General features: G+C 50.5%; 1 protein-coding gene across 1 annotated transcript; it reads left to right on the top strand.

Moving 5' to 3' along the window:
• The first annotated feature begins 21,883 nt into the window (after positions 1 to 21,883).
• LOC121838350 lies at positions 21,884 to 24,331 on the top strand. The gene is made up of 4 exons (XM_042294544.1): positions 21,884 to 21,908; positions 23,228 to 23,370; positions 23,465 to 23,712; positions 23,803 to 24,331. Exons 1-4 carry the CDS (start codon positions 21,884 to 21,886, stop codon positions 24,329 to 24,331), a joined length of 945 nt encoding a protein of 314 aa, XP_042150478.1.
• The last annotated feature ends 1,091 nt before the right edge of the window (positions 24,332 to 25,422 follow it).

Consider the following 25,422-nt stretch of genomic DNA (forward strand, 5'->3'; position numbering starts at 1 on the left):
ACGACGTAGTTGCGACGGAGCAAAGCAGCCGACGCAGCCGCGTCGCCGCGCGGGCACATCACTCCCGCGTAACAAGGCAAGGAGAAAACATAGTTCGCTCGTTTTCAATCAATAATAGCTGCATTACGTCACCTAGACCCTAAGATTTGACGTGGTTGTCAAAATATAATGTGCATGTGTCTAAAAAAAGCAATATTAGTAACCTCGGAATCTCCACGAAATTAACAATTTTTATTGGTTAATTTTATGGCGGTGGTGCGGACACAGGATGGACTCCCCAAGAGGAAAGAGTGCCTGCGTATTTCTTTTGCTGCGAGTTTATTTCGGCGTCTTGCCGTCTATAACTGGTCATTTTCATTGACTGAAGCCCAACAAACAATATGCTTTCAAAAACAAACTTCTCCAAAAAGCACTTAAGTGCCCGTTTAAGGGCAGAGGGCCGAGCCGATACACACACTACTGCACCGTAGTCAAGACGGGATCGTACAAGGGCATTGTATCACTGCAGGATACTTTTTTCTATCGAATCCCCAAGACTTGTGAGATAAGACTTTCAAAAGATTTGTGGACTGAAGGCATTTTTGGTTCAGCGTTTTAAGGTGAGTAATAAAATTAAGATTCCTATCATATGTTACACCAAAAAATCTGTGCTCCTTCCTAACAGGAGTTCCATTTAATTCCAGGGATGGATTCAAAGGCAGCCCGCGGCGCAAAGGCACACAGACCGTTCTTGAAGGAGAGAACTGAACTCATTTTTGTCGGCCCACTTAGACAGTTTTTATGGCTAACTACATCTGGCGCTTACAACTAGAAAGGTTACAAGAGGATGATGAAATCTGTATATCGTCAGTATAATGAGAATATGAAAAAGAAGGTGGCAGCAGTTGTTAGAGTGAATTCATTTTTAGCAAAAATAAAGTCACACTTCAAACACCCCTTGATGGACTCCGTTTTTTTTGAACAAATGAACAGATAGGACTGAGCCGAGACTAACTTGAAAAGTCGTGTCCGTCAGATATTCCCTCATGCATCGCAACATATGGCCACGGATATTACAGACATACAGGTTTCGGAGAATCTCATACCCCCACGGTGTGTCATATGCCTTTTCTAAATAAGAAAAAAAACGCAACACAGTGCTTCAAGTTTACAAATGCCTCGCGTATCACAGTTTCCAGGCGAACTAAGTGGTCAAGGGCAGATAGACCTTGGCGGACCTCACACTGATTGTTATCAAAGACCCTCTGGCTTTCTAACAGGTACACCAGTCGCCTGTTTATAAGCCTTTCAAACGTTTTCCGGAGGAATCTGGTCAGGGTCATTGGGCGGTAGCTTGATGGTTGTGAGGAGTCTTTATTAGGTTTTAGAAAAGGGATGATATGTGCATGTTTTCAAGCCTAAGGGAAACATGCCTTTTCCCACAAAAAAATTTAAAAAAATGGAGAAGGTTTTCAGGGGAGTCTGTAGAAAAGTGGCGAAGCATTTCATAGTGAATTCCATCGGACCCAGGGGCAGAGAGCTTTGTTACATTAAGGGCCACCTCAAGCTTGGATCGCGTAAATGGTTAGTTATAAGATGCTGAATTTCCTCCTGGCATGACAAGCTTTTGTCGCTCCGCACGTGCTTTTAATTGTCCGAAGGTGACACTGTAGTTGGCTAAACTAGATGAATTATAAAAATATTCTCCTAGTATGTTGCTAATATCTTTTAGTGACGAAGAAGGAGCATTAAACGTTGGGATAGCAAAGCACATATAATCCTCATTTACTTTCCTATATCAGTCCCAGGCCACTTTGGCGGGAACGAAACTGGTTAAAGAAGGGAGATATTTCATCCACGACTTCCGCTTTGCCTGCTTGCTAGTCCAACGAGCTTTGGCTTTGAGTCGTTCGAACTCAACAAGGTTGCTCGAAGTGAGATATCTGCGAAATCTGCCCCACGCCCTATTTTGGTCTGCCCGGGTTATAGCACAATCCTCGTTTCACCAAGGTTTACATTTTTTGGGTATATTACCAGGTGTTTCTGGAATGGACTGCTGAGCAGCCATCAGTATCTGCTCAGTAACATGAAGTGTAGCGTTCTCGGCGAACATAGAAGAAAGAAGCAAAGGATCTAAACGAGAGTGAAGATTAAAAAGCGCACCGTCTGCCTTGTCTAACTTCCACCTAGAGACCCGTTTTAAACGATTAGGCAAAGTAGCGGTACTCTCTAAAACAACTGGATAATGATCACTTCCAAAGGGGTTATGATGAACCTTCCAGAAGAAGCAAGGAAGTAATGAAGGTGAAGCAATATAAATATCAATAGATGTGATTGAGTTGCGGGCCGCACTAAAAAAAAGTTGGCTCTCTCCCGTTAAGAAGGCACAGCCCAGAAGGCAATAGAAACGTTCAATTACACCACCACGGGAGTTTTGACGGGAGACTCCCGTGGTGTTGTCTCCCGAGTAAGGAAGACAACACGAAGCGCTTCGTGTTGTCTCCCTTACTCTGTCCCTGTCTTGCGGCGGATTTTGTCAGAAGAAATAGGTGGAAGACGCCGGGATCATCCTTTGGGCGGGACTAGAGGGTTCTTATTCTTTTTACATTTACCGCAGGTGTGTCACACTTCATAATTTTCTGGTTGGACCCAGAACTGAACTGAATGTCAGCGTTTGTTGACATCTCCACCTCCTGAGAGGTATCCGTTGCTTTTAAAATAGCCCTTGTCCCGCCAGGTGTGTGTGTGTGTGGGGGGGGGGGGGGGTGGACCCTGACCACGACTGGCTGGAAGGGCTGCAGACAAACTGGGCGACGGGTCGCCCGAGCTTGTCTGGTCCCCTCCTTTCACAGGAGCTGCATGGGTACCATGCTGCTCCTTCGGTAGGGGGGTCCTCTCTGGAGAGCAAGAGCGAGAAACTCGATCCGTCTCCCCAGGGGGGAACCTAGGACAGGGGGTAGGCGCGGCTGCTGCCGGCCTGTCCTTAGAAAGAGGAGCAGCACGCATGCTCCCACCAGGGACTGGAGGAAGCATCTGCTTTCCTGTCGGGGAGCTGGGGCCCTGAAGTCGGCCGCCAAGATGACGGGCAAGACCTAGGGGGCCCTCGACTCCGAGCGTGGTGCAGGGCCCCTGCATCCCACCTCGGGAAAACTCCCCTTTGACAAAAAGAACCGCTTCTTGGCTTATGAGTATGGTATGTTTTCCTTTACTTTGATGGTAAGAATGTCCCTTTCTTGCTTCCAAGAGGGACATGCACGATAATAAGCAGGATGTGGTCCACCGCAATCAGCGCAGGGGCCTACAGCCGCCTCGCAAATATCGGAAACGCGACCTTGACTACCACACTTTGCACACGTCTTTTTCCCTCGAAAGCTGCGTGTTCCAAAACGCTGGCAACGAAAGCACCGCTGGGGGTTGGGAACGTAAGTGCGGATGTGGCAATTCAAGTATCCTGCCTTGATTATTTCTGGGAGTGTGTGCCTCTCAAAAGTCAGGATAACATATTTCGAAGGGATTTGTTCGCCATCTTTCCGAAACATGATGCGCTTGACAGCGACAACACCAGAACGTCTAAGTCCCTCGAGGAGTTCTTGCCTACTCGTGTGCAGAAAGTTGTCACGAAGAGGACTCCACGGATAGTATTCAGTGTGTAATGACGTCTATCTGACACCTTCACCTCAACGATGGTGGTCAGCATAAAAAGCGCGTCACTTTGTTTCTTTTTTTTCTTTTTTGTGTGTTCACCTTCACAAGTAGCCGCCGAATTCAGAAACCTCACTCAAAATACACTCAAACTGAAGGGCCCCTCCAATTCCTCGAGGAAGGCGCGAGGGCCGGCGCTGGCCAATCCCAAGGACGGATCCGCCGTCGCGATTGGCCAGCGCCGGCCCTCGTGCCTTCCTCGAGGAAGTGGAGGGGCCCTTCAGTTTGAGCGTAGTTTGAGTGAGGTTTCTGAATTCGGCGGTGAGCCTCCAGAGTGCTGTTTCTTAGCCTTGTAGAAAAACCCTACAAGGTTTTCTACCATCTTTACTAGAATAAGAAGTGAGAGCTTTAAAACAGGTTGTTGTTCATCCAGTGAATAAACAACGGGAAACTTCGTAAATTTTTCTACTTCGCATTCTTTGTCTATGGATTTTTGTTTAAGGCAGCGCCTTTTAAGGGCGTGCCTGAACGGTATTTGGAGGGGGCAACGAGTGTTCAGAATCCGCGGTGCACCGCCCACCGCCGAGCCCAAAGAAGGGTTAGGTAACGCATCATAACAAAAGGGGCTTTGTTCGAGACATTCCTCTAACAGTGCTTTCGGGAAACTATACCCAAGTTTAGGTGAAGACAGGAGTCCATTGCCACCCAAGGTTAGCTGTTGGCGCCAAAGGTGGATGAAAAAGGAGCAAGAGAAATAAGAGAGAAGTAAAAGAAACAGGAACGGTAAAAGTGAACGATTGTAGGGGAAAGAAGAAAAGGCGACTAGACTGAATCTTCCTGGGCGGGCCTTACCAGGACTCAGCCTATGAGAAGCGGGGGCTGAAGTGGTATATTGCCTCACCCGAGGGGGCCCCGAAGTGTCCAAACCTACTTCGGGCTCGACTCAACCACCAGGATGCCCTTTTCCAATGACTCGGGAAAGCCACGCACACCCAGACGTGGGCGGGCGAATCTGCGTGGCTAGGGGTCCGTGGAGACACCACTCTCCGAACACTTGCTTTCACAGGCGTTTCCTGCGGGGTGGAGGGGCGTAGCACGATTGCCCCGCGTGCAGAATTCCTGTCGCAAAAGCGCCGCCTCAGTAGCCCCGCGTTTCGAAAACCCTGCGTTCAATTACCCCGTCCCGTATTCCCCGGTGCTCACTGCCTCATACCCCCCTCTTCGCGTTTCAACCAGCATTGTTCCATGTCTCAACTTTATCTGTTGAGCGCGTACTAAGGGTCTTGTAATTGAAAGAAAAAACAAAATAAGGTTAGATTTAATTGCCGAAAAACTTAAAATGACGTACAAGTGGCCAAAGTCATAAATCTGCATCACCTGCGATGAACTCAGCTGTCATAGAGAGGTACTCAGACGCAGAGTTATGAACTTTATCTACCTAGATAACTACACATATATTTTTAGAACGACGTAAGAAGAGTGGGAATGGTGTTTGGTGCTGTGATAAATATAACGCCATGAGCAACGGTTTAACTGTTTTGACAGAACCCACTTCGTCGGAGATGTGAATCCGCGCGTGCTTCAGAGTCGACGAAAGCTTCGGTTCAATTCCTAATGATAATAGCAGGAACTTCAAATGTTTCGCCAGTGAGTGATATTGTCTGCGTATTTTCACTTCTAACGTCGCAAGACGTGAATGTGTTTAGTACACACCTGAAGAACGGAAGCTTTATTCATTTATTCATTACTTGAGTCGTGGGTACCTCATGATTACGTTAAACAAGCTCGCGTGCACACTGTCTCTTAGTTAAAAGCAGAATTCCCCGCCGCCACGTTGAGGACCCGCCAACTGACACGGGAAATTCGCGTCATGGGCTTCTAAAACTGGGGCTTTTGAAAGTGGGGTCAAGAGGACGGGGTGTTTGCCGCGGGGTATTCGGCACGGGGTTTTTGACATGGGGTGCTTTCGTGCACCACCTGGGTGGAGTACCTTTGCTTCGATCCACTTTGACTGTCCTGCAAAACCCTTGATGATGACGGGCTGTGACTTTTGAAACTTCGCGTCTTTACACTCTTCGGTATCTTCTTTACTCCGCGGGTGGATGCTGCCCAGCGGAGACGACAGGTTTCGTCCAAACATCAACTCTGCTGGAGTTTCCCCAGTTGAGCTTGGTATGGTGGGCACCATGACAGAACAGCACACGACATAACAGCCAGCGACAAAACAGCACGGTCAAAACAGCACGCGTCGAAATAGCACGCGACAAAACAGCACAGCGTCAAAACGGTACAGCGACAGAAGAGCACGTGCCAAAACAGCACGGTGTCAAAACAGCACGACGTCAAACAGCACAGCGACAAAATAGCACAGCGTCAAAACATGACATTGACAATGAGTTCGGCGTTTTCGGTTTGTATTATTTGAAATTCCGCGCACTTTTTTTCGGTTTTTATTGCAAACATAAGTTTTCGGTTTATTGCGGTCAATATTTGTAGACTGATAAACTTCTGAGTTATATTAGGTTTATTGACGAAAATGCAATAATTAAAAGCGTTTGTGTAAAATGTATATTGAGTTCCAGGTACTGGTCTTCTTATTTGTTGACCTCTTTGGCAATCGACGCGACCTTTTCTGTAAGATGCACTGGGGCCTTATCGTGATCTGACATTATCGTCGTGTGCTCGTATTTATACACAGGACGAGCATGAGCTTCAGTACCACTTCGGTCGGAGAGGCAAATATCAAAATGAAAAAATTAGCAAGCATTCTACTCGGTCCGCGTTCCCCCATTTTCACGACTGCGAGAGGTGATAAATTCGCACCGACGGCAGAAATGACAATAAAACGCTCGTATTTATGCCTTCCTCTAGTAGACAGAAGCTAGGGGTGTTAAACAATGCGCGGAATTTACAGACGCTCTTGATTTCCGTTTGTTTGATTTCACGATTAAAGTCTCTTCTTTTAACAAAAAATTCTGTACAAATCCCTATCAGGTGAAAAACCCAGATTTCGTCCTGAAGACCCCTGCGCCCCCGGAGCTTTTGTTGAAAGTTGAACCGATCTCGCAGACAAGCTGAAAACTTCGAAAGGAAGTGGTCTTAAGGTCAGTAATGAGTAGGGTTCCGTGTTTTCGGAGTTTAGTTTTCGTCAAGTTCGGAGGGTGTTTATCGGAGTTTATTTTTGTTTGATTCCGAATTCTCCGAAATTCGGAGCTCAATTTCGGAGTGTTTCTTATTAAAAATAAACAATAGTATCCATATGTAAACGTATGCTGGGCAAAAAAGAAAACAAAAACGCGAATGTATCAATATTTTCTTCAGTTGGATTTGGCGTTGGTGCCATTACTACTGGCAATACTAATTTGTCCTAGAACAAAAGTGGCACACAAGTGCTATTTCAATAAATGTCGAGATTTTAAAATCAATATCCAACTGGAGGTAGTTGCTGGGAAGCCTGTATTCATTCCATGCTATTCCATCAACTTACCGCGCGGCCGCAAGAGGCAGAGTGGAAAAGGATGAAATAGAAAAGTTTCATCTGTCCTCTTCCCCACTTTATATAATTTCTATGGTCCATAGCTTTCAAGGTTACAAACACACAACCTCTCCTTCCTCTCAGGCACAAATAGTATGACCCAAACCGGAAACAAACAGTGACTTTTGTCTTGACCCGATAGTACAATGATCTGTTGTCCTAACCAAAATTTGAAAGATATGTGTGGTGGCATTTTCCCAGTACGATTTACTCTACGCGCTGATTAAACCTTTAATTGTAAAATATATGTGTGTGTGTATGCGGGGGGGAGGGGATTGGCACATAAAAATTCAGAGTTTATCAGAAAAATCCGAATAGACGAAACTTTTACCGGCGGGTAACACGAAACCCTGGTTATGAGTCACATTCTCCCCCCCCCCCCCCCCCCACACACACACACACACACCACTTCAAACACCCTGGACAATACTGAACTTTTTCAGTTAAGACCGAATTTGGAAAAATGAATTCGGCGTACGTTTACCGGTTATATTCGGTTAACCCGAAAACGCTGAACCCTAAACATAGTGTTTGAAGTTAAAAAAGTGAAAGCCGTTTACAACTTCCTGTAACGCCGAATTGGAGCGCAGCTCTTGAGGAGGAGGAGTGGAGGGTATATTCCTCCTCCTCCCTCGTGATCATGCCTGCTAGTCCTCCTCGCCTCCCGCTCCCACTCCCTCTCCTTTACCACCTCCTCGTCCTTCAAGCTCCTCCCCCCCCTCGCCTCCGGCTCCTCGTCTCTCCTCCCCCTCCTCCACCTTCGCACTGCTTTCCTCCTTGCCACTCAAGCCGGACAATGAGGGGAGGAGGAGGAGAAGGAGGGGGAGGAGGGGGAGGAGGAAGAGGGGGAGGAGGAGGAGGGGAGGGGAGAAGGGGGAGGAGGAGGAGGGGAGGAGGAGGGGGAGAAGGAGAGGGAGGAGGAGGAGAGGGAGGGGCGCGGTTACGCCGACGCCGACGCCGACGCCGACGCCGACGGCGACGGCGACGGCGACGCCGACGGCGACGCCAACGGCGACGCCGCTCAGGCTGGAAACGGGCCCCTAAGAGCTGCGCTCTAAAATGCACGTCTCAAATACGGCACCATAAAGGAATTGAGGTTCTAGGACAATTCGTCGAAAGCCAACCTCGTCGACGGCAATTTTTCGAATCTGTTCTTTTGGAAGCAAGCTCAATTCAATTCAACTTTATTGACTCCAGTTTGGAGTCAATAAAGTTCGGAGTGGGGAGAATACTCGATGCGCGCATGAGGGTTCCCTGGGCAGTACCGAAGTCCCCGCTGGTGCTTATTCTGGCTAGTTTGTAGCTTGAGCTACACTGGCCGAGCTTGAGCAGTTTCGCGTGGCTCGCATAATGAGCCGTGCTACGTGCTGCGCATGCGCGAATAGCAGTGACGTCACACGGCGCACAGCTGGCGCGCCGGAGCCGCCGCCGCCGCGCCCGCCTCGCCGGTCTGCGCATTCCAGAGGAGTGACGTCATAGCCGCGGCAGGCGCACTGGCGCCACCGCGTGCCCAGCTGTGCGCCTCCGTTGCGCAGTAGCCAAGTCTGACGCTGCACCGGAGCCGCTTGATAGCGCCTCTCATTTTGTGCGCATAAGCTCACGCTACGTACATCCTGGCATAGCCGAGCTAAGCCATCGCAATTTTTTCGAGCAGTTCTGCTCATTTTGACGTGCAAGTTTGCCGGTGGAATCGTCTACAATAAATAATTCAATCGCACGGCGATGTGCTGTCGTGAGTTGTTAAAAGAAAAAAAAAAAAAAAAAACAGAAAGCTTGTGCGGCAACGGTGTATTCCAGCCGACGCTGCCGTGTAAGACCACAGCATTGAGGCTGCGGCATGTTACTGCTTCACCGGCTTCCACTCGATCAAGGCTTTCGTCGGCGATAATTTGTGAATTTAACTCAAAACGTACAACTTCTCGTCTGCAAGCTCCAGCCGCGTGTTTCGAGATTTTATTCACGGCGAATGTACCCCGGAGAATCGGTGCCCATGGAACTCCTTGAATACGCTCCACATTAAAGTCATCTTACCGTTTTTATCAATGCATCTGTAATCAATGCATCTCCCGCTTTTTTTTTTTTTTTTTGAGGGGGGGGGGGGGTGGACGTTCTACGCTTAGGTGGTAGTTACAGAACGAGGAGTACTACGGAAACTCACCGGATCGCCACAAACCAGGCAGTTCATAACTTGAACTTATGGATATCTTTTTACCAATAACTTTTCCTCTTTCCCTGATACTTAAAAAAAACCAGACAACGCAGCCAACTTTGACGCGAAGGTATCCCCTCTAAGTGCCCAATCTCTTCAGAGATTAGCATAGTTAAGTAGTAGTAGCTACTGCGAACTTTATTTGTTTTTAGCAATCACAAAGGAGCAGCACTCGGGACACTGACTTGAGTGCGATCCCATCGCCGCCAGCGCACTTTTTTTTTATTGTTTCTCCACTAGCTGTTAAATAATGCCATGCAATGTCCAACCCTTTTTCTTTACGTTCTGTTTTGTTTTCATAAAACGCTACCTATTACAGCCTTTTTACATGTGTGCTGTTTTGTCGTGTTGTTTTGACGCCGTGCTGTTTTGGCACGTGCTCGTCTGTCGCTGTGCCGTTTTGACGCCGTGCTGTTTTATCGCGTGCTATTTAGACGCGTGCTGTTTTGTCGCCGCGCTGTTTTGACGCTGTGCTGTTTTGACGCGTGCTGTTTTGACCGTGCTGTTTTGTCGCGTGCTGTTTTGTCGTGTGCTGTTCTGTCGCCTTCCCGGTATGGTGCTTTGTCTAAACAGAAATCTCGTCAAACGTCAGTTGTGAGATTTTACTTCCTTCGGAAATCTTACGCAGTAATTCCTTGGTCTCCCGAATCATTTTTTTGTCTAGTCCATTCGCAGCCGGATGATAAGGAGCGCTTATTATATGTCAAATGCCGTTAGCCTTCACGAACCGGCCGAAGTGTGCCCTTTGAAACGAAATGTATGCCATTGTCGCTGCAAACGAGTGAAAACATTGCATGTAGTGTGTCGATGACGACAGTAGCGGTCGCAGACAAGCAGACCCGGACTTCCAGCCATTTCGAATATGCGCCGACAACGAGGAGTAGCATTTTCCCTCAAAAGGGCCGGCGAAATCCATGTGGAAGAGAATCCACAGTTCCTGAGGACGCTGCCAAGTTGAACCTGGTGTTGAAATAGAAGCTCGTACTTGCTGTTGACATAGTGCACAGAGCTGGACCCACTTTTCAATGTCTTTTCCAAGGTCAGGTTACCAAGGGTGACTTCGTGCAAAGCGTTTCATGACTGTTACTTCTGGGTTATCAGCGTGCAGGAGTTTCATGGCAGCAGGTTGTGCCTCCTTTCGAACAACCACTCGTGATCTCGATAAGACGCATCCCTTGTGAGTAGACATTTCGTTAATTATACTCGCATAGGTGGCGTACTGTCCTTCGGTCAAGCGTTTGGAGCTTCCGGACTGAACGGCTTGGTAGACCTTCGACAGCAGAGGTTCTCTTAACGTGAGATGTGCCGCGTTCTTTGCTGCAAGGGTTGACCTCTCAATAGCCTCGACCATGAGAGTGTCTGCTAAACGTGCGGTTCGTCCACGTCGCTGGGCAGTGGAAAACAGCTCAGTGCATCTGGATTCCGGTGAAGCTCACCAGGCCGGTAGGCCAACTTGTAGTCCTAGCTGTGGAGATGCAGACACCAGCGTAGCGTTCTCGGGGAAAGTACCAGTGGCATCTGCCTGTCTGAGTTGAGGATGCCTATCAGGGGCTTGTGGTCCGTGTTGATCCCCAGAGCTCTTCCAGCAGCATACTGATAGAAGTGTATTACTCTAAGCACTATTGCCGCGCGCGCAGCTGGCCAAGTAGGCAGCGCGCGCGTGGCCTAACGGTTATCGCGCTTGCTTTCCACGCTGAAAGCCAGGGTTCGATTCCTGGCCGCGGAGGCACATTTTTGTTGACTCTGTAAAGTAATGTTCTGGTATTCGGGGGCACGACATAGTCAGAGAAACTTCGATGCAAACCCGTCTCTTCATCCAGGTTTTCCTGGCTGTTGCTCTGTCAGCCGCACGCACCCGATGGCTATTGGAGCGCCACTTCACGGATGACACCCAGCAGCTTCAAATCAAGCTGGCTTCCTTACCCCTGCGCGGAACGGTACTGACCTTTCCGCCACAAGTGGAACGAAGAACCACCATCGTCTGGCAACACGGAACAGCGCCTGAGTCCTGACACACCTCCCCCGAATCTACATCTACAAAAGCACGCCCCTTCTGAAGGCCAGTCGGGGCACGACATCGTCAGAGAAAGTTCGATGCGCAATCATCCAGGTTAGCTATTACTTTGATCCTACCTGCTGTCGTAGCGACAATAATTGCCGTTTAGTCATGTCGTGCCCCGACGACTTTTTTGTGTTTTACAAAAGATTCCGTACTGCCATGCACATTTTTGCTTTGAACTACGTCCCTTTACTGCACATGCTTCTCATTTTGTCTGGAGACGTCGAGACGAACCCAGGCCCTGTCGATGCCTCTCAATTAGATCTTATTTTAGAAGCGATTACGAGAATCGACGTTGGCCAGGCAATTATGCTTACCGCTATCTAAACCCTTCGGACCGAGCAGAACACTACTGACTCACGCGTCAAAGAGCTAATGGAGAGAGTTACCACTCTCGAACAAAATCTTGCCTCGGCCAATCTTCCTCAAGCCCAGTCTACTCTTGTCACAGACCATGGCACAATCCCAGCAGAGCTCAGTGACATCAGGGCCTGATGTGACGACGCAGAAAACAGGCTTCGACGCTCTAATCTCCTGTTTTTCGGTATACCTGACTCGCTATCTGAAAATTGGTCCCAATCAGAAAAAAAAGGTGGTTGACTTCTGTTTACAGCATCTTGGCATTGAACTCGATCCCTCGAATATTGAGCGGTCTCATAGGCTGGGGCGCTTTTCCCAAAACAAGAATCGACCAATTATTGTGAAATTCCTACATTTCAAGGATAAGGAGAGCATACTGGGCTCTGGTTCTAAGCTAAAGGGCAGTGACTTTGCTGTACGGGAGGACCTGTCCGAAGCCGTCCGTTTGGCTCGCTCTAAGCTCTTTCTGCACGCCCAGCCCCAAAATGTGCCCTTTGAAATCCGTTTTAACAAATTGCATATGGCCGGCAAGTGTTCCATTTACGATGCCGCGACTGATTCAGTTATGGAGGCTCGTGCCTGACTCCGTCCGAAATCAAGTCACCGCAGTTTGGCAACATCTTCAAAGTCAAACAAAATAAAATCCATTTCCGGTTCCTCGGTTCTATTTACGAACATACGCAGCCTCGTACAAAAGAGGGACGTGTTAAGCGCTTACTGTGAAGATAGTGACTCGGATATAGTCGTTCTTACTGAAACTTTGCTCTCGCTTATGTTCGGGGTGACGAACTGTTCCCCCGTCACTTAGATTTTTCGGTCTTCAGATGCGACAGAACGCAACAACGCGGTGGTGGCGTCCTCATTGCAATTAAGAAGCACATTTCATCTTTTGTGGTACATGCGTCTCATGACCTTGAACTCGTTTGTGTTTGTATTTGCTCGGCGTATAGCAAACTTGTACTTATAGCATGTTACAGACCACCCAGTAGTGATGGTAATTTCACTACTATACTGCACTTTTCCTTGCTAGAGATAATCAACCGCTTTCCTCATGCCAACTTTTTAATGTTTGGTGATTTCAATTCTTCGGGTATATGCTGGTCGAGTCTCTCGTTTCGGGGCCCTAGTGAATCGCGGAAATTTCTCGAATTATGTTTAACTTTCAACCTAACACAAATGGTCGATTCCCCGACTCGACTAGACAATATCCGGGATCTTGTTTTGTCATCGTCACCCGATTTGGTTTGCTCTATTGACTATAGCAAAGGTTTCAGCGACCATAAGTTATTGCAAGTCACCCTAACACAGCCCAAAACTGTGAAAACCCAAGTTTCAAAAATGATTCATGATTTCAACAGGGCCGACTACGCGGAAATAAATCGAGAACTGATCGCATATTACGCACAATTTCTTGCCGGACACTCCACAAAGACGGTCGACTCCAACTGGTTGTTGTTTAGGAACAAACTGTATGATCTTATGGAGCGTTTTGCGCCATTGATTCGTGTTCACAGTGACGCCTGTAATCCTTGGTTCAACAATGTTATTAGGTCTCTGGGGAACAAGAAAAAACGTATTTTCAGAAAAGCTAAACAGAACCAGTCTCCAATATCATAGGATTCCGACTATGATTGCCTTAAAACGTATACCCGCCAGATTAAAGTGGCAAAAAACAAATATATCAATAGAGACCTACCCACCCTCATGCAAACAAACCCCAAAAAATTCTGGACCGTTATTTCTCCAAGCGACCACTCCCGGTCTATTTGTTTGATTGATCCCAACGGCTGCCCTGTCCTTGAAGCTTCCTGCCCTTCAGTGATGAATGAGTACTTTGCTTCTGTTCTTACTTGCGAGAACCCTTTGAACATCCCTACTGTCCCACCAGCTCCTTATAACACCATGGCACCTATTATAATCTCCCCTGACGGCGTAGCCGGACTTATAGATCGCCTCAAAGTTTCATCATCCCCCGAACCTGACAACATTTCTTCAAAAATCCTCATAAACACAAAAGACATATCAAGCGAGTACCTCACGCTCTTATATTGCCGCGCGCGCAGCTGACCAAGTAGGCAGCGCGCGCGTAGCCTAACGGTTATCGCGCTTGCTTTCCACGCTGAAAGCAAGGGTTCGATTCCTGGCCGCGGAGGCGCATTTTTGTTGACTATGTAAAGTAATGTTCTGGTACAATCGAGAAGCATGTTGGGCTTGTTCGAGGTCAGAATGGTTCTACATGCCGAACCTTCTACGCCGATTATTCCAGAAGCCCACACGTGTACATAAGGGCTCCGCGTGGCGATCTGCATTCAGTCTCGCCCAAGCTCGATCGCCGACCTCGACGCCCGCGACGCTCTGTTATTATTCTTTGTACTCTTTTATTTTTGGCACAAGTTCGCCACCATTAAACGTTTATTTATTCCTGTTTATCTATTCTTTTTTTGGTCACCACCCGTGACATTTTGGTGGAGGTGCGGGGTACCGCATGCCCGTGCAGCGTTCCCCACCCAGGGCCCGCAGTGCAAGTCCGATTCCCGGCTCGGTGAGTAGACCACTCAGCGCGGAACCTGAAACTCGGACCAGCCGCCGCACCAAGGGAGAGGATCCGGAGTACGGTTTGCAGCTGGACAAGCCCAAGCCGAAGAAGACGCCGATGGCCAACCAGTCGCAGACCCCCGCCGCTCCTGCCGTCGTCTACCTACCCGTCGCTCCTCGGACACCGGCTCCCTTCCACGGCGAAAGCCACGAAGACATCGACGACTGGGTCCAACAGTATGAACGAGTGGCCCGTCATAACGGGTGGACACCGGAACAGTGCTTGCAGAATGCTTACTTCGCCTTGGAAGCAACCGCCCGGAACTGGTTCGAGAACCATGAAGCATCGATCAACTCCTGGGAGCAACTCAAGGCTGAGTTGCGAAGAACATTCACCAACCAGCAACGAAAAGAACGCGCAGAAGAGCTTCTTCAAGCGAGGATCCAAGGCCCCAACGAGAGCTTCGTTAGCTTCGTGGAAGATGTCCTACGACTCAGCAACCGCGCCGATCCTGAAGCCACCGAAGCAAAAAAGCTCAGAGTCTTGACGCGCAGCGTGAAAGAAAACATTTTCGGTGGTCTTGTGCGGAGCCCGCCTACCACCGTCGAAGGCTTCATGACGGAGGCCACCAACATCGAACGTGCCCTTCAAGCATGAGCCGTCCACTACCACCGAGTTCCCGGCGTCGTAGCCTTTTCGTCTTCTGGCAGCAACACCACGGACATCTGCGAGATAATCCGAGATGTCGTCCGGGAGGAGATTAAAAAGCTTCTACCTGCCTAGGGGTTAAAAGCGCTAAAAACGACGGACGAGTAGGAGAGACACACACCACAGAGCGCTTTTAGGGGTTAAAAGCGCTAAAAACGATGGACGAGTAGGAGAGACACACATCTTTAGGGGTTAAAAGCGCTAAAAACGACGGACGAATAGGAGAGAGACACAGCGCTCTGTGGTGTGTGTCTCTCCAACTCGTCCGTCGTTTTTAGCGCTTTTAACCTCTAAACATGTTCAACCAACTAGCCCAAATCCAAACCCTTCTGCAATACCTTCTACCTGCCGCCGCAAGCCCAGCTTCGCCCTCAATCGCCGAGATTGTCAGGGAAGAAGTCCAGCAAGCGCTGCAGCCTGAGGTTCTCGTCAGCACCGCTCCGGTACCAATGACGTTGAGTTACGCCTCAGTGGCCCGACGGCCACCGCCTCCTCGTCGCACCTATGTCGGGCCACCCCGACGTCAGTCTCCAGCGCCGCAGCTCGACCGACGCCACGACGACCGGGTCCAGTACGCCGCTCAAGAGCCCCCCGCACCTCGGAAGACCGACGTGTGGCGAACGCCCGACCGACGCCCTTTGTGCTTCCATTGCGGGGAAGCGAACCACACCTACCGCCAATGCCCATACCGACGACTCGGGCTGCGGGGGTTCCACCCGAATGACCCACGCCCCCGTTATGGTGAACGCCCTCAGGAAATCGACGAGTACCTGCGACGACCTCAGTCCCCCGAGCCTGCGTCCCCCCGAGAGTCCCGGTCGCCTTCGCCACGACGTCCAGCTTCGCCGATGCACCGACCCCGACGTGAAAGCTTGTCGCCCCTAGCTCCACACCGGGGAAACTAGGCGCGGCAACCCCTGGAGGTGGAGTTGCCGAAGACGACCGACGCCAAGATCCTCCACGAACGTCGGAGGGCCCCCACTCGAACGCTACCAGAGACCGAAACGACGCTCCTGCAGCAGTGTCCAATAACCTAAACATCGTCATTGACGGCCACGACGCATCAGCACTCGTGGACACCGGAGCAGACTACTCGGTCTTGAGTGGGAGGCTCTCCCGCCGCCTTCGAAAAGTCACCACGCCGTGGGATGGACCACAAATACGAACCGCCGGAGGGCACCTCATCACACCAGTCGGGGGATGCACCGCTCGCGTCGAGATCCACGGTGAGACGTGCCCTGTGAAGTTCGTCGTTCTGCAAGACTGTTCGAGGGACGTTATCCTCGGAATGGACTTTCTCTGCGAGTCTGGTGCCGTCATCGACCTCGGGGCCAACCAGCTGACGCTGCGAAAGCCTGTTTTACCGCCGGTGGAGACCACAACGTCAACCGCGATCCTAGTTATCGCCGACCATGTGAACTTACCGCCGCGGTCGAGTGTTTTCGTCACCGTCATAACGGACGCAGCCATGCACGGTGAAGCTCTTCTGGAAGGCAGCGTCCAACTGCTCCTTGAGAAAGGAATTGGCGTCGCACGAGGCGTAACGGATCTCCAAGAAGGACGTACAACGGTTCTTGTGACAAACTTCCGAGAGGAGCCGCAGCACCTAACGAAGGGTACCACCGTGGGCCACATTGAGGAGCTTCAGGCGCCAGCCGTGGTCACCGCAATCTCCGAAGAAACCTCGTCGTCACAGCAGAACAGCACGCCGCCGCCGCCGATCGACATCGACCCCGAGCTCCCAGCTTTTAAGCGCCGGCAACTGGTTGATCTCCACGCCGAATACAGTGACTGTCTTGCCACGTCGTCGAAAGTTCGCCAAACACCAATGGCGAAACATCGCAATATTACCGACGACGACGCGCTCCCTGTCCACCAGTCGCCGTATCGAGTCTCCTTAAAGGAAAGGAAGGTGATTCAGGATCAAGTCCAAGAAATGCTCGACGACGACATCATTCAACCCTCCAGAAGTCCATGGGCGTCCCCAGTCGTCCTTGTAAAGAAGAAGGACGGAACCCTGCGGTTCTGCGTGGACTATCGTCGACTTAACGCTGTGACAAAGAAGGACGTCTATCCGCTCCCCCGCATCGACGATACGTTAGACCGACTGCGCCACTCCCGATATTTTTCGTCAATGGACCTGAAGAGTGGCTACTGGCAGATTGAAGTCGACGAACGCGACCGGGAGAAAACTGCCTTCGTCACTCCCGACGGACTGTACGAATTCAAAGTAATGCCGTTCGGGCTTTGTACAGCGCCAGCCACCTTCCAGCGTGTCATGGACACCGTGCTGGCAGGTCTGAAATGGCAGAGCTGCCTCGTCTACCTCGACGACGTCGTGGTATTTTCACGAGATTTCAACGAGCACCTGAAACGACTTCGAGCCGTGCTTCAAGCCATCAAGACCGCCGGCCTGTCACTCAAGCCAACGTAGTGTCGATTCGCCTATGGTGAACTTAAGTTCCTTGGCCACGTCGTGAGCAACAAAGGTGTTCTCCCTGACCCTGAGAACACCAGCGCCGTAGCTGCATTTACGCCGCCGTCTGACAAGAAGGCCGTGAGAAGATTCCTCGGACTTTGTGCCTACTACAGACGACTTGTTCGTACTTCGCCAAGCTGTCCGCACCGCTGACGGACCTCACGAAGGACGCCGTAAAGTTTGAATGGACAGACGAACACGAGCGGTCATTCGATGAGCTGAAACGAAGACTCCAGACGCCCCCGATTCTTGGCCATTTTGACCAGTTCGCTGATACAGAGATCCACACGGACGCCAGTAACACCGGGCTTGGCGCGGTGCTAGTTCAAAGGCAGGACGGGGCAGAGCGAGTCATTGCATACGCGAGTCGGACGCTGCCTAAGGCGGAGAGGAACTGCTCTACAACTGAAAAGGAGTGCCTTGCTGTCGTCTGGGCAATAACAAAGTTTCGCCCATACCTGTATGGAAGTCCTTTTTGCGTAATCACGGACCATCACTCGCTCTGCTGGCTCGCGAATCTGAAAGACCCCTCCGGACGCCTCGCCCGGTGGAACCTCCGACTGCAAGAGTTCGACATGACCGTTGTGTACAAGTCCCGCCGGAAGCACAATGACGCCGAATGCCTGTCAAGGGCCCCAGTCGAGGTCGCTCCTGCCTGCACCAAAGAGGACGACGATGAGTGCTTCCTCGGCGCTCTGGATGTCAGCGACATGGCAGCACTCCAACGAGACGGCCCTGAGCTGCGAGCACTCATCGAGCACCTAGAGGGACAAAGAAGCGTCGTTCCTCGCGGTTTTGCACGAACACTGTCAACCTTCTCCCTCCGACGAGATGTGCTCAACAAGGAAAACTTCAGCGACAACAACACGGCGTGGCTGTTGGTGGTCCCTTCCAGTCTTCGAGAAGAAATTTTTCAAGCCTGCCACGATGACCCGACGGCTGGACACCTTGGTTACAGCAGGACTCTTGCCAGGATACGCGAAAAGTACTACTGGCCCAAGCTTGCGAAGGCAGTGCACCACTACACCCGATCTTGCCACGAGTGTCAACGACGGAAGAAGCCACAGACGAGACCGGCAGGACTTCTTCAGCCTATTGCGCCGCCATCTGCCCCATTCATGCAAATCGGTATGGATCTACTCGGACCTTTCCCACCGTCGACACAAGGAAACCGATGGATCATCGTCGCAACCAATTACCTCACGCGGTACGCCGAGACAAAAGCCCTTCCATCAGGAACGGCTGTTCAAGTCGCGAAGTTTTTCATCGAGACCATCGTCCTTCGGCACAGCGCTCCCGAAGTCCTGATCTCAGACCGTGGGTCATCATTCATGGCCCAGTTGACGCAAGAAGTCCTTCGTCTCAGCCACACCAGCCATCGTCGCACCACGGCGTACCACACGCAGACCAACGGGCTAACGGAGAGACTCAACAAGACCATCGTCGACATGATCTCCATGTACGTCGACGTGGAGCACAAGACATGGGACGAGGTGTTGCCGTACGTCACATTTGCCTACAACACGACCGTACAAGAGACCACCGGAGTGACACCCTTTCAACTGGTGCATGGGCGCAAGGTAACGACAATGCTGGACGCTATGTTACCCCACGAACCGGCTGTCGACGCAAGCGACGACGTCCAGGTGGTTGCCCAAAGGGCAGAGGAAGTCCGTCAGCTCGCCAGACTCCGGATTAAAGCCCAACAACGCGTCGACACTGGCCGCTACAACCTTCGTCGTCGGGACGTCCACTTCCAGCACGGGGACAGGGTGTGGGTGTGGACACCGATTCACCACCGCGGTCTCAGCGAGAAACTCCTGAAACGTTACTTTGGACCCTGCAAAGTGCTTCGTCGACTCGGGGATCTGAACTACGAGGTGATGCCCGACGGAACACGGACTTCGTCACGCCGGTCTCCACGACCGGAAGTCGTTCACGTCGTGCGATTGAAGCCGTACTACGCTCGATAGGACTGTGGACCTTGTGTGTTCCAAATGACTCTTTAGTTTACCGTTCTTTTTATTCGTTTTCTTTTGTTTTTGGGTTGCATCGGGACGATGCACTTTTTAAAGGGCGGAGTAATGCCGCGCGCGCAGCTGGCCAAGTAGGCAGCGCGCGCCTAGCCTAACGGTTATAGCGCTTGTTTTCCACGCTGAAAGCCAGGGTTCGATTCCTGGCCGCGGAGGCGCATTTTTGTTGACTATGTAAAGTAATGTTCTGGTAAATTCGAGAAGCATGTTGGGCTTGCTCGAGGTCAGTATGGTTCTACACGCGGAACCTTCTACGCCGATTATTCCAGAAGCCCACACGTGTACATAAGGGCTCCGCGTGGCGATCTGCATGCAGTCTCGCTCAAGCGCTCGATCCTGCGGTTTCGCCGACTTCGACGCCCGCGACGCTGTGTTATTATTCTCTGTACTCTTTCATTTTTGGCACAGGGTCGCCACTATTAAACGTTTATTTATTCCTGTTTATCTATTGTTTTTTTGGTCACCACCCGTGACAATATACCCAGTCATTGGCAGAGGGTCGTCTTCCTCCGGACTGGAAGGTAGGAAAAGTCATACCGGTCTTCAAGGACGGTGATCGATCCTTACCCTCTAACTACAGACCTATATCGTTAACTTCTATCCCATCCAAACTTCTAGAGTATGTAATGTTTTCTCATGTTGTGTCTCATCTTGATCAAAACCACTTCTTTTACGATCACCAACATGGCTTTCGTAGGGGTTTTCTTGCGAGACCCAATTGTCACTGTTTACCCATGAAATTCATGCCAACTTCGAATCTCATCATCAGACCGACGCAATTTTTCTAGACTTTTCGAAAGCATTTGATCGTGTTCCGCATCTTCGCTTACTAACAAAGCTCTCTGCACTGAAAATAAACGTTAGCGTCATTTCATGGATTCAAAATTTTTTTTCTTCACGTGTACAGTTTTCAGTTGTGAACAGTCACGAATATCGTTTATGCAACGTTACGTCAGGTGTACCCCAGGGGTCGGTCCTCGGCCCTCTCCTTTTTCTAATATTTATTAATGATCCCCCTCAATCCATTTGGTCCAAAGTGCGCCTTTTCGCGGACGATTGTGTATTATACCGACCAATTGCTTCTCCGGACGACCATGTGCTCGTTCAGAATGACTTGTCTACCATAATGAATTGGTGTTCCGACAGGCATATGAGCCTAAATGATTCAAAGTGCAAACTCGTACGTTTCAGTCGCAGGCGCTCTGTTTCGTCATGCGTATATTCTCTTGGAACACAACCCATCGAAGACGTCCCATCATACAAGTACCTTGGTGTACTCCTTACCTCCGATTTATCCTGGGCCGCTCACATCGAATCCATTTCCCTCGCCGCATCAAAAACTTTGGGATACGTCCGACGCTGCCTACCCTCTGCTCCTCCGAATCTTCGTCTTTTAGCCTACCAGACATTCGTCCGGTCAAAACTTGAGTACGCCGCCGCTATCTGGAGCCCTCACCAAATCTACCTTACCCCCCAACTTGAAGCCATCCAAAATCGTGCTGCTCGCTACATACTCTCTGTATACGATCATACTGCTAGCGTTACGGCTCTAAAGTCCCAATTAAACCTAACTTCGTTAGCTACCCGCCGTAAATGCTCGCGTCTCTGCCTATTTCACAAAATGTTCCACCATCATCCGGACATTAGATCGATGCTTTTACAACCTCCTCCCCGATCTTCTTGTAGATTAACGAACTCTAACTGTGTGCAGCGCATCTCTGGGTCCACTAACGCATTTAATAACTCATTTTTTCCCCTAGCGATTTCAAAATGGAATGTTCTACCTGAGTGCATCGCCTTAATAATATGCCCTGACGCTTTCCGTTCCTCATTAATCTTGCATTTATAAGGGAAATACTGACTGCCTGTTTGCTTTCTATTTTTGGTTCTCTGGTGGATTATTATTGAGTGCGTGTTTGTTGATGAAATAGTTGTTATTGTTTCATTGTGTTTTTTTTTTTTTTTTTGCTGTTTCAATGTGTCTTTCGTTGATTGACATGTGATTGATCCCCCCTTATGTAATGTCCCCGAAGGGGGAGCTTTAAGGGTAAATACATGATATGAAATTCGAGAACCATGTTGCTTGTTCGAGGTCAGAATGTTCTACACGCCGAACATTCTACGCCGATTATTTCAGAAGCCCACACGTGTACATAAGGGGCTCCGCGTGGCGATATGCATTCAGTTTCGCCCCAGCGTTCGACTTTGCTGCTACGCCGACTTCGACGCCCGCGACGCTGTTATTATTTTTTGTACCCTTTTATTTTTGGCACAAGTTCACCGCATTAAACGTTTACTTCTTCCTGTTTATTTATTGTTTTGTTGGTCACCACCTGTGACACTATGGCCAATCCGATCCTCGTCGCCGGTGTTTTGTTGCGGAATATGTACATTTTTTACATATGTACAAGACCAAAAAGACAAAGTCCTGCTGCGATAGACATAGCAAACCTGTCGCCCACCCGAGCACGGTAGTGCGTGATGGGTGTGAGTGGAACGTGGTCCGAGCCGGTCTTGCCCGCTCTTGTCTTTTCTTAAAGGAACACTGACACACCCATAGGCGTAGACTACGGGGGGGGGGGGGGGGGGGCATCGGGGCTCGTGCCCCCCCCCCCCCTCCAAGCCATGACTTTTACCGAAACGCTGGTTACGTGCCATGTAACGAGCTTCTAGTAGCGGCATGTAAACGCAATAACGGCCACGTTGCCTTTATTGACAAAATACATGGGAAATAGAATCCCAGTGTGCTTTCGTTAGCTTCAATCTCCAGTTCTGGTGTGAAGGTAACGCGGCATCGATCATTTTTACGTCCGCTTCGTCTACTTCCACAGCAGCCTGCCATTTCGCGATGTCCCACCAGAAAAGAACAAGAAAAGATAAATAAAACAACTGGAAGTTCATATAGAGGGCGCCTACTCCGGTACCACGGCGCATGCGCCGTGGTACCGGGGATGAACACACGGCTACGCTTGCAAGGTGATTGACATTGACACACAGCGCCTGACAGTGCGATATTCATACGCCGTAAAATGTACCCCCTAAAATAAACTACTAATAATTGCCACTGTTAAAAAAATTGCGCGAAAAAGCCCCCCCCCCCCCCCCCCCCGCCCCGCGGGAAAATGGAAAGTCTACGCCGCTGGACACCCCCCAAGATTTTTGTTTCATGTTTGGCCAGGCAATTTATTATGCTGTCAGAAGACTACACAATCAGTATTTTTGCTTCAGCGTCGCGTATATTTTTATTTAAGTAAAACAAAATGCAATCGGTTGACACCGAAACCGAAACTGAACTTGGGAGGAAGACACAGTATAGAGGAGGAAAGAGTTGGTGGAAGTTACAAGGCTGTGCCACTTTTTTAGATGCGGAGCATCTCTTGCTCGGGTCTACGTCCCGCGGCGTCGTAGTCCGCACTCACACTACGCATGCGCAACTCTCCTCCTTCCCTCTCTCCAACAGCTGCGCGTCACTCTCTCCGCTCTCTCTCTCTCCACCAGCTGCGTGCACTTCGCGTGCGTTCGCTTCTACTCACACCGTGCGCGCACCAACAGTAAGCCGTGGACCTGCCGCCTCCGTCAAATCACACAACGACTGCAAGAACCGTTCGGGGGGCTGGACGTGATCCTGTGCGGAAACTTGCGCCAACTGCCTCCCGTGCGCGCTAGTGAAATTTACAAACGGTGCAGACACGGACGGCCTCTTTGGCGCCACGGTTACCTGGCACTACTTGGACTACTTCCCGCTGGTTCGAGTGGTTCGCCAGGCTGACTCTACGTTCTCCACCATCCTGACCAAGATCGGTGACGGGAGAGCGCTGGACGAAGAGGACGTGCGTCTACTCGACAGTCGGTTCGTGAGCGCCGAAAAGGCCCTAGCGCGCGCCGTCGGCAGTCCGGATCTTCTACTCAAACGACGAGGTCCAGCGCTTCAACACGTTCGTTGCCAACCAACAGAAAGAGCAGCGAAAAGTCGTGTGCTTGCGTGGTTGCGACACGTTCCTCGGCTGCAAGACTCCACACGTACTCGACAACGCCAAACGCAAGGTTGACAAGATGGCTACCAGCGAGTTTGGAAACCTTCCGCGAGAGATTCTGCTGGTGGTGGGGAAACCGTACATGATCACGTCCAACATCGACGTAGTGGATGGGCTCGCCAACGGCGCTGTCGGCACGTTAAAGCTTTGCGAGCGCCAGGCCTCCGGCAACGACGACGCCTAACCCAAACGCCTGTGGCTACAGTTTGACGTTCCCACCACCGGCAGGATCACTCGTGCGCGTTCCAAACGAGCGGTGCAAGAAGCCATACGCAACGAGTACGTCGTTGAAAGCGCGTGGATCCCGATCGAACCACAGTCTCTAACGCTAACCATCGACCGCAAGTCCGGCGTTGCCTGCAAACGGCTTCAATTCCCTCTCGTGCAGGCCAGCGCCATTACCGTACACAAGTCTCAGGGCGGCACGTACTCCGAGGTCGTGTACGAGTACGCAAAGACCCACCCGCAAACGTTGGTGCACTTTGCGCTGAGCCACTGCACCGACATCAACACCCTATACCTCGCCAACTCGTCCGCCGATCACTGCTTCCATCACAAAGACACCAACGCCGACAAGAACATGGCGGTCGAGTTTGAACGCTTGCAGAAACACAAGCTGGACACCGTCACGCACTGGTACTTGCACGTGCTCGAGACCCGCGTTCACGCAGAGACCAAATTCACGCTAGCGCTCCTAAACACCAGATCGCTCAGCGCTCATGCGTTAGACATTGAGCGAGATCCAGTGCTCAGCTAAGTGGACGTGCTCTGCTTTACGGAGACGTGAAACGCCGTGAACGTTGACATTGCGGGCTACGCTCCGGTCGCGCGTACGCAGCGGTTTGGACGACCTGCGGGCGGTGTGGAAATCTACGTCAAGCGTTCTGACAAACATTCCGTCAACGCGCTGGACCTACAGCTGCGCCCCACTGCTGACCAACGTAGCAACGGCTAGCATTGTGCCGCTAGCGTCTACGGCGTTGACGTCATGACCATGTACCTCGCACCCAACCTCTCACACACAGCCGTGGAGCAGTACATCGACGAGGCCATGGGTGACTACCAAAAGCAATACGCAGACACACATCCTTTCATGCACATTGGCGACTTTAATGTCAACGTCATGAAGAGCCATTGGATAGTTGAGTACATGTCATCACACCACTCGCTGCAACACGTATCATAAGACGACCGCAAACAACAGCCAACTACCATTCACGGCACATGCATTAATCACGTCTTCGCCAATTTCAAGATCCACCCACTGCACCAAGATCCCCTCACGGTTCACTTCAACGACTACAAAGCCATCCTCATCAAAGCAAATTGCACACCTCAAGTACTACAGACGCTGCTCAATAAAGACCTTCGTTAACCGTTTCACCTTCGTCTACGCCAGTGGTTCCCAGCCATGGATGTGTCGGGAACCCCTTGCGGACCGCTGGCAGTGATGGGGGGAACCCTTCCAGCGGGGGGGGGGGGGGGAAGGGGAAGGTGAGGGGGAGGGGGGGACGTTAGTGAGTTAACACATCTGGAGCATGAAACAGGTGCCTTTTATTGCTACGTAGCAGAAAAACATGAAACAAAGGTGCCACATCACCTCATTCTGGTCAGTTCATCAACACGTGGCACACTCGCGCTTCAAACTAAAAAAAAAATTTCTCAACTAAAAAAAAAAAAAAAAAAATTATTGAGGGTTTCGCGGACCCCAGAAGTGGCTTCGCGGATTCCCTGGGGTCCGCGGACCCCCATTTGGGAACCACTGGTCTACGCAATCAAAAAAATTGCACCATCTTCCCGAGGGGAACCATGGGGTGATGCGGAGCATCGCGGAGTTTCATACAACGT

Source organism: Ixodes scapularis, unplaced genomic scaffold, assembly GCF_016920785.2.
Source record: "Ixodes scapularis isolate PalLabHiFi unplaced genomic scaffold, ASM1692078v2 PGA_scaffold6__148_contigs__length_123643588, whole genome shotgun sequence".
NCBI lineage: Eukaryota > Metazoa > Arthropoda > Arachnida > Ixodida > Ixodidae > Ixodes > Ixodes scapularis.